This window comes from Podarcis cretensis, assembly GCF_951804945.1.
Source record: "Podarcis cretensis genome assembly, chromosome: 3".
In the NCBI taxonomy this organism is placed as follows: Eukaryota; Metazoa; Chordata; class Lepidosauria; order Squamata; family Lacertidae; genus Podarcis; species Podarcis cretensis.
In genome coordinates, this window is record NC_137172.1 from 106,131,555 (window position 1) to 106,146,029 (window position 14,475).

The window sequence follows — 14,475 nt, forward strand, 5'->3', positions numbered from 1 at the left end:
GGAAAGGTGAGTTTTGAGTGGAGGTTTGAAGGAATAAATTTTTCAGGAAGGAATTCAATGGAGCTGAATGAACACACTTAAAAGTGGGTTCTTTGGCTATATAAAATAAACCCAAGACGCTATAATATCTGGGGTTACAAGTTTGCAGTTGTTTCCACCGTTACTAGATTTGCCTGCTGGGTGTTTGCATGACACGGGACACATTCACGGTATGGGAAATAAAAATTTGAACTGCTGCATTTGAAAACAATATAACTTCATAGAGACCAAACTGTTATTTACATAGCAATTTACAGATTATTGACAGTTCTGCTGACAAGTACAATGTAGAAGCTAGAGGCGGTTAGAGAAATGATGTCTCGGAAGGCCCTTGAGCTATTGTGAGTGGAACGACTGAACGGGCCTTGGGTTATATATTTTAAGTTTAAATTTAGAAATTGGTTGGGCTTTAGCAGGATTTTATTACTGTGTTTGACACCCTTGTAATACTGTAACATGAGCAGGCTGCCAATTTGATTTTAAATTAACATTGGATTTTAATAACGTTAATAACAGCTATTGTTTTTCATGAGCAGGCTGCCAATTTGATTTTAAATTAACATTGGATTTTAATAACGTTAATAACAGCTATTGTTTTTCATGCCCTGCTACAGGCAATTCAGTTGAGCTCACAGGTTGACTCTTGACTTTAATTGAGAGGCCATGTCATCAGATGTGCAACATCCTACTTTAGGAGCAGGTAGGTTGCACACCTGCATGAGTTAATTTGACCTAAATTGGAGGTGCTGTAAAAAATTTAGGGTGCACACGAAGCAGACACACACGTCACACAGAGAACCCCCAAAAGTCATATTTGCTCTCCAACTTCCTCTGCAGAAGGAAATACCTTGGAGAAAAAGAAGAAGAAAATATTATTTATACCCCGCCCATCTGGCTGGGTTTCCCCAGCCACTCTGGGCAGCTCCCAACAGAATATTAAAAACACGATAAAACATCAAACATTAAAAACTTCCCTAAACAGGGCTGTCTTCCCAATTGTTATTTCACTTCCAAATCCTTCAAATCCTGTTTTAAGAGCATATTTTGTGGAGTCGGCCCCAGTAACCTGGATTCAAGAACTAAGGTACAGTATATATGATCTCAAAAGAATGGCCAGACTGCCCAGGTAATGCAATCAGTAAAACATGATCAGGTATCTTGACAGACAGGAGAGAAGCCATACTCTCAAATTTCTGTTGTAGACCGCCTCTTTATGTGACGCATGTATGATGTTTTTGGTTGGTCTTTGGTTAAGGGGTTGGACAACGTCTAAAGTCTTTAAAGGTTCTTGCACACTTTGTTATGGTCCTCACCTTCTTGCAAGTGGCCATGGGGGAACTCTGTAGCGATAGAAGAAAACAAAATATATTCCTTGCTAGAATGGATAAGTAAGGTGATGAACTATGCAGAATTGGTTAACAGCTAAAATAAGAGAACCTAGTGGTGAAGGTTTCGTGGAAGAACGGAAACCCTTTAATAATATTTCTGTAAATATTCCGAAAACGATGAACACTTGAGCAGGACTGGAACTATGAGCATTAAAGAGATTAAAGGTTACAGTGGTTCTGTTAATGTTTAAGAGATAGAAGATAGGGTGCAGCTGAGGGAGAGAAACACAAACACCATGGAAAAGGGAGTGGAATGTAAAAAGGGGGGCGGGCGGGGCTATTATGTATTGAAAGCCATGTGGAAATTTTTTGGGAAACGTAATTTTTAAAAAGGCTTATTTTTCAAATGTTAACCCCCCTTTTTTTCTATAACAGGGGTTTAGCTAAATTGACCTAACTGGAATTTATTTCAATGCGGTGTTAAAATAAATAGCAAAATCCTGATAGTCCTCAACACAGCAGGGACTGGGAAGCGGGACCCCATTCTACACCTTTGCCATCTTAATTAATAACCTCTCAATGGGATTCCCTCCCACCCTCCGCCTCTAAGCAGTTTTAAGCCAGTGTTTCCCACGCTTGGGTCGCCAGCGGCCGTCGGACTACAACTCCCATCATCCCTGACCGCTGGTCCCGCTACCTAGGGATGATGGGAGTTGTAGTCCGACGGCCGCTGGAGACCCAAGCGCGGGAAACAGGGGCTTAAGCGAATAGCGAAACTGCCCAGCTAACCCAGATCTCCCTAACATAGGGGAGACAAAACCTACCGGTGCCCAAAGGCTCCAAGAAGCGCTAGCGACGCGCAGCCAGCTCGGTCGCGTTCCGCTTACCTCGGCGAGGGCGGGATGTCCGTGACGTATGGGCTCGGCATTGGCTCCGCCGCCCGCCTATCACTTTTCTCCGAGCCTGGCGGAAGAGCCGACGAGCAGCTTCCTTCCGACCGCCGTAGGGGAGTTGGGCCGGCCGCTTCGCTGCTTCCGCCCGGCCTGCTCAGCAGCTGCCCTGTCTGGTTCTGTCAGCCACGGACAGCGCCCGGAGGGACTGATCCGGGCAAGGTACGTGTTTGGTTTCCTGGCCGCTGGGCTCGCTTCGGCTGCTGAATGTTTCCTCCCCGACCCTTGGCCGCTTTGCTTTCTCTCTCTCTCCGTTGCGCAGTGGGGGAAAGCAAGAATAAAAGCAATAATAATAATAATAATAATAATAATAATAATAATAATAATAATAATGTTGTTGTTGTTGTTTAGTCGTGTCCGACTCTTCGTGACCCCATGGACCAGAGCACGCCAGGCACTCCTGTCTTCCACTGCCTCCCACAGTTGGGTCAAACTCATGCTGGTAGCTTTATATATATATATATATATATATATATATATATATATATACACACACACACACATATACATAATTATAATATTCATTCAAATTTTGAAAGTTACAAAAAGGAACAATAAAAAAGAAAAATAACAAAAACATAAAAAATACACACAAACAGTTAAAAAAACAACAGATCAGACCTTTACATACCTTTCTTTCCTTTACTTATTTTCTTGACCTCCTCACACCTCCCTTTTTTGTATTCTAGTTCAGTTAGATGTTTCAGCAAATCCTTTCCATCTTTGTTTTTATCCTAATAATTTATCTTAATATACTGTAATTCTCGTCTTTCACCAATTAGTAAATCAATTTTAACCTAATCCTTTATATCATTTCTGCTAAAACCACATTACTTCATTCCAACAACCTTCTAACATTCCTTAATTTTACAATATTTCTGTAGATAATCTTTAAATTTCTTCCAATCTTCTTCCACCAACTCTTCACCTTGGTCTTGGATTCTGCCAGTCATTTCCGCCACAAACTCATGTTGGTAGCTTTGAGAATAATAATAATAATAATACCCTGTCAATCTGGCTGGGTTTCCCCAGCCACTCTGGTCAGCTTCCAGCAAAATGCAGTGGTACCTCGGGTTACATACACTTCAGGTTACATACGTTTCAGGCTACAGACTCTGCTAACCCAGAAATCGTGCTTCAGGTTAAGAACTTTGCTTCAGGATGAGAACAGAAATCTACTAAAGCATCTGTGATAGATGGCTGCCACCTCCTGAGGTTCTTCCTGCTGTTCAGTTGGAATCTCCTTTCTTGTAACTTGAAGCCATTGATCTGAATCCCACTCTCTGGAGCAGGAGAAAACAAGCTTGCTCTATTCTCCATGCAGCACAGAAAGTCATGTAATTGTTTATTACCTCGACATCTGACGGGAGGGCGTTCCACAGGGTGGGCACTGCTACTGAGAAGGCCCTCTGCCTGGTTCCCTGTAATTTCACTTCTCTCAGGGAGGGAACCACCAGAAGGCCCTCGGCGCTGGATCTCAATGTCTGGGCTGAACGACAAGAGTGGAGATACTTATATATTACAAGTGCGGTCCGCTAGTGTTTCTGGAGATCGTGGTTTTCTGCTTCTCACGAATAAAATATTTGTACAGTGGTACCTCTGGTTGCGAACGGGATCCCTTCCGGAGCCCTGTTCGCAACCTGAGCAGAACACAATCTGCCTGTGCGCGGGTCGCGATTCGCCGCTTCTGTGCATGCACGTGACGTCATTTTGAGCGTGTGCGCATGCGCGAGCAGCGAAACCTGGAAGTAACCCTTTCCAGTACTTCCAGGTCACCGCGGGGCACAACCTGAAAACGCTCAACCTGAAGCGTCTTTAACCCGAAGTATGACTATTCTTCTGAATGCTTGAAATGCTTCTAAATTGTTGGGGACTTCTGGCTTTCAGAATCTGGCTTGGTGCATTGAGGTATTAACATTCTTAGTACTTCACAAGGAAAATCTATTCCTTTAAAACAGGAATGAGGAATCCCAGGCACCAAAAGTAGCCCTCAAACCCTTTCCACCTGATCCTTTGGACTCTAGACAGCCCACGTTCCCCTGTTCCTAGGCCACTGACTTCAATATCCCTTTGAACCTGCTCCTTCAGGGAGAGTGCAATCCCATCCAGGGTAGAAAACTAACCCGTTTCTCAGACAAGGGAGCTGCTCACCCACAATGCCTCTGTCTTGCCAAGATTTGTTATTGTTTCCACTGTTGCATCTGGGCACCCTGTAATTTCTCAGTGATTGCAGAGATGGAAGAGATAGGTCTCAGGGTGGTTCACAGAAAAGAACAACATGGTCTCTTGTAATACTCTTGAAGCAAAAAAACCCTATGTGTATAGCAATTGCCTCACTCCTGTTAGCAACTGTGCTGCAGCATTCTGCACTAATTGCAGCAATTGCATGGGAGGGAACATCTGGCAGCTGCTCTGAACTTCTCAAATATATGAACGTTTGTTCAAACTCTTGCCGTGGTTGTTGCCTGGCCACACAGGAGCTACAAGTCGCTTCTTCCTTTGCTTACAAGAAAGCCCATGTTGGAGGACATCTTATTGTCTAGCTAGATACATTTTAAAGGCATTTTCTTGTTGTTTTCAGCCGCAAGCATGAAATCAGAACCTGAAGTTCCGCTGCACGAAGAGTTCACCTATGTTTATGGAATGGCTACGCACGTCATTAAGTGTGGCCCTTGGAAAGATCTCTGGAAACGTAAAAGTGCTCCCAAAGCCTTGCTTCTGGTTATTCCAGGTAAGTTTTCTGACACTTGGGGTTGTTGTTTTTTGTGCGTGCTTCCTGGATTCCAAAAACTAAACCAAGCCATGACTTGGATGGAGGAAGACTTGAGTATGGTTGTGTTGAGCAAGTTAAAAAGGGAGGAAGGAATGACGTTCATTGATAGCTTAATTGAAAAACCTTAATAGAAAGCTTAATTGATAAGCTTGTGGTATTGTAGATGTGGCACAAAACCAGTCAGAGATCTGTTTGTCGAAGGATGACTTGCACCACAAACTAGGCCTAAACTGAAGGCACAAAATGCAAGACCTGTGCTCCTTTACGTTCCTAATAATAATAATAATAATAATTTATTATTTATATCCTGCCCATCTGGCTAGGTTTCCTCAGACACTCTGGGCAGCTCCCAACAGAATATTAAAAACACGATAAAACATCAAACATTAAAAACTTCCCTAAACAGGGCTCCCTTATACTCACTTTTAACCATTTGTCCATGTTTTTATCTTTTTAAGTTATGTATAGTATAATCAGCTTTTAATTAGTAGTTTTTATCCCTTACCTGTTTTAAGTCTTATGTGTTCAGTTTATCTGTATGTTTTATCTTATGCTGGTCTGCGACCGAAATAACGTTTGATACTGATACAGTCAGAGATACTTTTATATTTAAATAAAAGTAACAAGATCTTATTCATTTGTTTTATTATAAACGATATCATAAACACTATGCTTCAATTTGTTTCTGTTTCTTTAATGCTTATGTTTCCTGTAATAAGGTCTTGTGTCTTTAAATGACAGTTGCAGGTTACATAAGGCTTTGCTGGTAAACTCTACTTCTTAACCCAATTGATTTATTTCACAACACTGATAAACACCGCTTGATTCCTGCGCCACAAGAGTTTACACTACATGACCCTCGGGGTCCCTTCCAAATCTACAGTTCTGTGATTCTATGTAAGAAACTTCAAAGTGGTTTAGCAAAAAAGAAGTAGTATTTTTTAAATCAATACAAATTGACAACAGTACTTCAAAACATACAAAGGTTAAAATGCGAAAACAGATTATAATTACCTCAGCTTCTTAAGCATCTGAGTAGGCTTGCCTAAATAAGGTTTTTGGCAGGTGCCCAAAAGCGTATGGTCGAGACGCCTGCTTAATCTCAATAGGCAGGCAGTTCCAAAGTTCAAAGTGCTGCTACACTAAACAATCAAGTTCTTGCAAATGTGGAGCAGGTATTATATGGCACCTGTAGCCATGCCAATTCCGCCAGCCGAAAAGCATGTGGAGTAAAGCGAACTTGTAGTAAATGGCTTTTTTAAGGACCTTATATACTAATAGTAAGGGACGCGGGTGGAGCTGTGGGTTAAACCACAGAGCCTGGGACTTGCCAATCAGAAGGTCGGCGGTTTGAATCCCCGCGACAGGGTGAGCTCCTGTTGCTCAGTCCCTGCTCCTGCCAACCTCGCAGTTCAAAAGCACATCAAAGTACAAGTAGATAAATAGGTACTGCTCCAGCGGGAAGGTAAACGGCACTTCCGTGCGCTGCTCTGGTTCGCCAGAAGCGGCTCAGTCATGCTGGCCACATGACCCGGAAGCTGTACGCCGGCTCCCTCAGCCAGTAAAGTGAGATGAGCGCCGCAACCCCAGAGTCGGCCACGACTGGACCTAATGGTCAGGGTCCCTTTACCTTTACTTTATACTAATAGTAACACCGTAGTAAATTGGCAGCTAATGCAGATCTCTGAGTGCACCTGTTATATGTGGCAAAGGCCTCACTCCTGTCAGCAATTGTGCTGCAGCATTCTGCACTAACAGCAGCTTCCAGATCGAGCATGAGGGGAGCCCCACACAGAGTGCATTGCAATCATCCAGTCCTGAAATAACCAACACGTGAGCTACCGTGGCAAGGCTTTCCTTGCAGTCAAACCTGTCACCTGCTTCCAGGGGCAGAGCTGGACCCAAAAGAACCTCCAAATTGTGAACCTGCTCTTCAAGGTTGCAGGTTCGATTCCCATATGGGACAGCTGCATATTCCTGCATTCAGTAGGTTGAACTAGATAACCCGCAGGGTCCCTTCCAACTCTACAATTCTATTATTCCTTCAGGGAGAGTGCAGTCAGATTCAGACGAAGCCAGCCACAGTGCCTATGTCTAGCAACATCTGGAAGGCACCCAAATGGCTACCCGAAATCTAGACTTGCTTTTGAGAGCCAGCAAAGACTTGTTCTCTTTCTATTCAGATACAGTTGTACCTTGGAAGTCAAACAGCTTAGTTCCCCAAAGTTTTGGCTCCCTAATGCCACAAACCCAGAAGTGACTCTTCCAGTTTGTGAACTATTTTTGGAAGCCAAACGTCCGATGGGGCTTCCGATTGGCTGCAGGAGCTTTCTGCAGCCAATCAGAAGCCGCGCTTTGGTTTTGGCAGTTGAACGGACTTCCGGAACAGATTCCATTCTACTTCCAAGGTACGACTGTTGTTGTTGTTGTTGTTGTTGTTGTTGTTGTTGTTGTTGTTGTTGTTGTTGTTACTGTTTCAGTGAGAAGGCCCTGGAGTTTCAGTAGGGAGGAAAAGGTCCAACAGCTGCTGTTTTCTTTTGTTTTTTAAAAAAATTGCAGCAGAAGCTTTCTTAATGCTAGAATTTGGTGTGTTTACGTTTCACAAGTCTTGCCATTCAGGCTTTGCGAGCAGCATTTATTACCAACCAAAAACAACGTAATTATGAAAACAAAACAATTGTACTTTCTGACTGTAGCACGGAAACAGAAGTACCAGAAGATGGTGCTGTTTTAAAGATAAGCATGGATGTGTTTTCTATATTGTTTTGATGAGCCTGTTCTCGGAATTAAAAAATATATATCTATGGTTAATTTTGAGATATAGTAAATTGCAGCATATGTTCTTGAACAAACTGTGATTTTTGTTGTAGTTTATTACTCATTATACGGTCCTTTGAACCTTGCCGCTCTCTTCCAGAAATCTTTATGTACCCAAATTGGAAGTGTTGCCATTTCAGTGTTCTTCCACATTTGATTGGCACACAGGAAGGTGGGAATTTAGGCTAAGACAATGGTCCTTTGAGCTAGTGGGTAGCATTCCAGCATGGGCATGAAACAAAGTATTCTGTTTTGAAAATCTAGTGCTCTGCTCTCAAAAGTGTTGTAGGTGTGTTTTAGAGTCACTTTTAAAAAGCGGGACTTTGCCCTGCTGGTTTTAGCACAATAGCTCCTGACAACCGTTATTTGGATTTTCAGTAAAAGAAAAGGTAAAGGATCCCTGGACGGTTAAGTCCAGTCAAAGGTGCCGAGGGGGCCGGCGTTTGTCCACAGACAGCTTTCCAGGTCATGTGGCCAGCATGACTAAACCGCTTCTGGTGCAACGGAACACCATGATGGAAACCAGAGCGCACGGAAACACTATTTACCTTCCTGCTGCCGCAGTACCTATTTATCTACTTGCACTGGTGTGCTTTCAAACTGCTAGGTTGGCAGGAGCTGGAGACAGAGCAACGGGAGCTCACCCCATTGCGGGGATTCAAACTGCTGACCTTTCAATCAGCAAGACCAAGAGGCTCAGTGGTTTAGATCACAATGCCTCTTGTGCCAGAATCCTGGGAAATCTAGTCTGTTTCACGTTAAACCCATAGGAGACTGGCATTCCAAAAAGTGTTCATTCTTGCTTTAGATTCATTTTACAAAAATGTTGTTTCGGGTCCCTCTTCCCCATTCCCTCTTCCCGTTAAGTCATCGCTAGGCACCTCATCTTGCCCTTTGCAGTAGGGAAGAAGCTTGTCCTATGGCACCAAGTGGCAAATCACTACTGATCACTGCTGCCTGTCAAGGGATCTGCTTCTGTTCTGCCTTGATTTAACCTAGTGAAGAACCATGTTCTCAAAACTGGCATAGTGAGCATATCCTTCCATTGAACTAAAAACTTCGAGGTGGGGTATGACAAGGTTAAGATTCACAAGAATTTTAAGAACCATATTGTAAGGAAAGCAGTGTTTAATGTCTGGACAAAATATAAAGACTTATTAGAAAACAAGACCCCAAGGTGGCTTTCACCTATGGAAGCTAAAGCTGTGAAAAGACCCAATATGGAGGTCAAATGGCCGAAGTACTGGGAAATATTAGAAAGAGATGGAGACAATTGGAGATTGCAGAGTATGGAGAAACTAAAAGATAAAGTGTGAGATTGGTTACATTATGCCCAGATTAAAGAGGCTTTTAAACTGGATAAAAAGTTAGGATTCCAGGTGGAAAAATCGAAATTGGAAACAGAACTGTTAGAACCTAAGAGTAAGGTACTTTCAAGAATGTATAACTTGTTGCTGAGGTGGAATACACAGGATGAAACGGTTAAATCAGCTATGATAAAGTGGGCACAGGACATTGGCTATAACATCATGTTTGCTGACTGGGAAAAGTTATGGACCACCGGTATGAAGTTTACGGCATGTAATGCCTTGAAAGAAAACATTATGAAAATGATATACAGGTGGTACATGACCCCAGTCAAGCTAGCAAAAATATATCACCTGTCAGACAATAAGTGTTGGAAATGTAAGGAAACTGAAGGAACGTTCTTTCACCTCTGGTGGACTTGCCCTAGGGTTAAGGTCTTCTGGGAAATGATATATAATGAGTTGAAAAAGGTATTTAAGTATACCTTTCCTAAGAAACCAGAGGCCTTCCTTTTGGGCATTGTTGGCCAGAGAGTGTTAAAGAATGATCGAACATTTTTTATGTATGCAACAACAGCAGCAAGGATACTTGTCGCCAAACATTGGAAAACCCAAGATTTGCCCACGCTGGAAGAATGGCAGATGCAACTGATGGACTACATGGAGCTGGCAGAAATGACTGGCAGAATCCGAGACCTGGGAGAAGAAGCAGTGGAGGAGGATTGGAAGAAATTTAAGGACTATTTACAAAGACACTGTAAACTATATGAATGTTAAGAAGGATGAGAGATTCGAAAACAACAGGGCACCATAAAGTTAGTTGAAAAGATTATGAGAATGAGTGAATTCTATGAGAATAATAAATTTTGAATAAATATTATGTTAAAACTAGGTATTTAAGATTTAGATAAAATATTCAAAGTTAGGGACAAACTATTGAAAATGTGTATAATAAGATTGGAAACAAGGTGACAAATTGCTGGCTAAAGTTTTATTAATATGGAATGCAGGAGCGGGAGATGTGAGGAAGTCGAAAAATGAAGAAAAGTTGGTTATTACACGATGCCAAATATTATGTTTGTTCTTCTTTTCTATTTGTTATTTGCATATGCTGTTTTTCTTCTTTCTATTGTATTAAAAAAAAAAACCTCTTAATAAAAATTTATTAAAAAAAAGAGAGAGAGGTTCCATGTAAAGTAAAAAAAAAAAAAAAAAAAAAACACTTCGAGGTGGAATGGTGGTGAAGAAATTGAACAAGGAACTGCCAGGGCTGAACCTTGCCTCTGCTGTGAACTCGCTAGGTGGTCTTAGGACAACTCACTGTTCTCTCATCCTGTATCTGAAATATAAGGATAATGTTGGTGCTATTCTATTATCAGAAGTGCTGTGATTGTGGTGTACAGTATTTCAGCCCCTTTGAACAATGTACGACTCTGTGAATGGCATAATTTGTTAGTGACTAAAAGTCAAAGGCGCTTTTTTGTTAGTGACTAAAATAATTTATTAAACAAATTATTAAATAATTTGTTAGTGACTAAAAGTGAAAGGTAAAACCTCAGCGCCTAGGACTTGCTGATCGCATGGTCAGCGGTTCGAATCCCCGCAGCGGGGTGCACTCCCGTCGTTCGGTCCCAGTGCCTGCCAACCTAGCAGTTCGAAAGCACCTCTGGGTGCAAGTAGATAAATAGGGACCGCTTACCAGCGGGAAGGTAAACGGCGTTCCGTGTGCTGCGCTGGCTCGCCAGATGCAGCTTGTCACGCTGGTCACGTGATCCAGAAGTGTCTGCGGAAAGCGCTGGCTCCCGGCCTCTAGAGTGAGATGAGCGCACAACCCTAGAGTCTGTCAAGACTGGCCCGAACGGGCAGGGGTACCTTTACCTTTTAAAAGTCTTTTCTTAAATGAGAGATGATGCAATTAGCCCATTGCAAGAAAACTCTTTTGTTGGATATTAACAGGAAACAAAACATTTGAGAGTTTCTTCTGCACACAGCGCCCTTAACTGTGGACTTAGATTTTAGTCCTGTAGAACAGGACAAATAAGATTGCATTACTTTGATCCCTTTCCAAAAAAATCCCTACGCAGATGATCAAACTACTGTAGAATGAAGTTTCTTTGCTTGGGATTAGCTTGCATATCACACTGCCAAATTCTGAAGATGATTTGCTCACATATTGGCTGTAGATACATGGCAGAAACGCTGGAAAACCTTGGTCCAACCTCAATAAACAGTCTGGTAATTCAATAAGAAATATATTATGGGCTCGTTCAGTTTTCTGGCAGCATTATTTTTGGTCTCTGCTGGCATTGTCTGTTTGGAGTGGTTTTCAGGGTCAGTAGCAATTCTAAGGAATAGCTCAGTCAGTAGAGCCTGAGACTCTTAATCTCAGGGTTGTGAGTTCGAGTCCCGGGGTTGGACTTGATGACCCTCATGGTCCCTTCCAACTTTACCAATTTATGATTCCCCAGCAGGGATGGCTAAACAGTGGCACTACAGATGAGTGGTGATGATGGGAACATTGTGTGTGTGTGTGTGTGTGTGTGTGTGTATGTGTATGTGTACAGTGGTACCTTGGGTTACATACGCTTCAGGTTACATACGCTTCAGGTTACATACGCTTCAGGTTACAGACTCAGCTAACCCAGAAATAGTGCTTCAGGTTAAGAACTTTGCTTCAGGATGAGAACAGAAATTGTGCTCTGGCGGCGTGGCAGCAGCAGGAGGCCCCATTAGCTAAAGTGGTGCTTCAGGTTAAGAACAGAGTCAGGTTAAGAACGGACCTCCGGAACGAATTAAGTACTTAACCCGAGGTATCACTGTATACACAAACACACACAAAAATACATATATTTGACTAAGCAGATGCTGTCCAATTGTGCCTGTTTTTATATGGCCTTAGCTGTTTCCTTTCTAAAAGAAATTTTATCAGAACTGGACAAGAAATTTCATTTGAATTTCAACAACTTTCTGAAGATTTATTCAAGTTGAAAAAGCCGATATTGCCACCAGTTGACAATTCCAATATCAAAGTGATGTTTATATAGAACTAGTCACACTAGAAACGTGTTTTCCAAAGCAAGAAGTAAAAAAGATAATCCAAAATTCAAAGAACATCTCAGGCGGTGATTATTTGCCCCAGGATAACAGTATTTCACCCACACACACCCTTAAAAAAAAAACCTCACAGGTGCCATAAATTGCATGCATCATTGAACACAAAGCTTATCAGGATTATCTAAATACTACTTAACAAGGATTATGCAAACACTTCTTCCTTTCACTGTTTAACTGATGGTGGAAGTGAGAAATTATTCAATATACTGCCCTATAGAATTAATGGTAAAGAGTGAAACGATGTGGAAAGCTTTGGCAATGTAAACCTTTATATTTTCTCTGGTGCTAGGAATACGATTGAAATAATAATCATCTTCAGAAGATGCATGAATTATTATTATTTTTTTAGGAGAACACACCAGTTTGCAGTAAACCCAGGGACAGCAATGATGCACTTTTGATACATTTTTTTTTAAGTGTGTTTCACTCTTGGGCACATTGATTTTCCCTGTCACTGGAAGAGAAATTGCCTCAATATTACACAAATCCACAGGGTTTGTTGCATATTGGTAGAACAACCTGCAAGATCTTTATTCAGTCCAAGTATGTTTGGCTAAATAGAAGTCTTTGGAAACACGCGTGTGTGTGTGTGTGTTTTTAAAGAAAAGGCTAATTAAGGCTAGTTGAACTTGTCTAAATGAACCAGAATATCACATGCTTGAATATCAGAAAAAATGAATGGAAGCCATTCTTTTTTTAAAAAAGGGGAGGGAGATTTTTGTGTTACATGTCCCTGTAGTTAAGCCCAGAATTTTATTTGTTGGATATATTGTTTTTGAGTAATTACTTCATTTTTTTCTCATCTAGGAGGCATATTCTTCAGCGTAAATGCTTTCAGTAGACTCATCACGTAGACAAATGGTTAAAAACAGCCTCAGTTGGTTAGAGCATGGTGCTGATGATACCAAGATTGCAGGTTTGATCCCTGTATGGCAGGCATGCCCAACAACTTTGACTCATCCTCCCCCCAAAAAGCTCTGGCCAATCCAATGGTTAGATCACTGCCAGTTTATTTTTAGTGGGAGTAGATCGCAGTCTCTTGGAAGTTGGACATGCCTGCTATATGGGATATCTGTACATTCCTGCATTGCAGGGGTTTGGATTAGATGATCCTCAGGGTTTCTTCCAGCTCCACAATTCTATGATCTAAATCTGACTGACGATGTAACATCACAATCTCTATGATCTATATTGGGTCGCTTAACTTTAAAGTGAAAAATCTTACCCTCTGTGAATGGTAGCATACAATTGAGGTGCTTCTTGCTTCAGTAGTTGAATTCAAGTACAGTGGTACCTCGGGTTACATACGCTTCAGGTTACAGATTCTGCTAACCCAGAAATAGTACCTCGGGTACTATTGCTTCAGGATGAGAACAGAAATCGTGCAGTGGCGGCGCAGCAGCAGCGGGAGGCTAGAGTGGTGCTTCAGGTTAAGAACAGTTTCAGGTTAAGAACGGACCTCTGGAACGAATTAAGTTCTTAACCTGAGGTACCACTATACAGTGGTATCTCGGTTTACGAACTTAATCCGTTCCGGAAGTCTGTTCTTAAACCGAATCCGTTCTTAAACTGAGGCGCGCTTTCCCTAATGAGGCCTCCCGCCGCCCATGCCCTTCCACCATTCAGATTCCGTTCTTAGCCTGAGGTAAAGTTCTCAAACTGGGACATTATTTCTGGTTTTGCAGAGTTTGTAATCCAAATCATTCTTAAACCGGAATGTTCTTAAACCGAGGTACCACAGTATTAAGTACAAAGGGGTCAGCATTGTGAAAAGCATGTGGTGACGATGCATGAGTTGGCTTCAAGTCCAAATGGTTCATTAGCAATGATGTGGCTTTTGCAGTCTTTCGACCATTGCGTTTCAGTTTATGACCTTTAGTTTTAATAGACCTTCCTCTCTGCTTTTCCTCCAGGTAATCCAGGTTTACCAGGCTACTACCGGGCATTCTTGAAAAAATTGTACTCTTGCCTGAATCAACAGTATCCGGTCTGGGTCGTAGGGCAAGCTGGACACTGTAAACTCCCCCAAGGCATGAAAATGATAGAAGGTACTGTGGAATTGACTTGCTAACATGCTGCCATCTTGCAATGCGAGTACTTGCTCCATTGACATCCGTGACCGCTTTGTGTGTGCAAAACGATAGCTA

At 42.0% G+C, this 14,475-nt stretch overlaps 1 protein-coding gene across 2 annotated transcripts in view; it reads left to right on the plus strand.

The window, feature by feature from the left end:
* The first annotated feature begins 2,349 nt into the window (after positions 1 to 2,349).
* Positions 2,350 to 14,475, plus strand: part of LDAH (lipid droplet associated hydrolase) — an 84,386-nt gene continuing 72,260 nt past the window's right edge. Inside the window, exons 1-3 of one of the 2 annotated variants that reach the window (XM_079970074.1) lie at positions 2,350 to 2,479; positions 4,899 to 5,048; positions 14,242 to 14,376. In XM_079970074.1, the coding sequence (XP_079826200.1) occupies positions 4,907 to 5,048; positions 14,242 to 14,376 (277 nt within the window). In that variant the 5' untranslated portion in view covers positions 2,350 to 2,479; positions 4,899 to 4,906. Of the gene's footprint in view, positions 2,480 to 4,758; positions 5,049 to 14,241; positions 14,377 to 14,475 lie in introns of those variants that run through there. The other variant, XM_079970073.1, reaches the window with a different exon arrangement.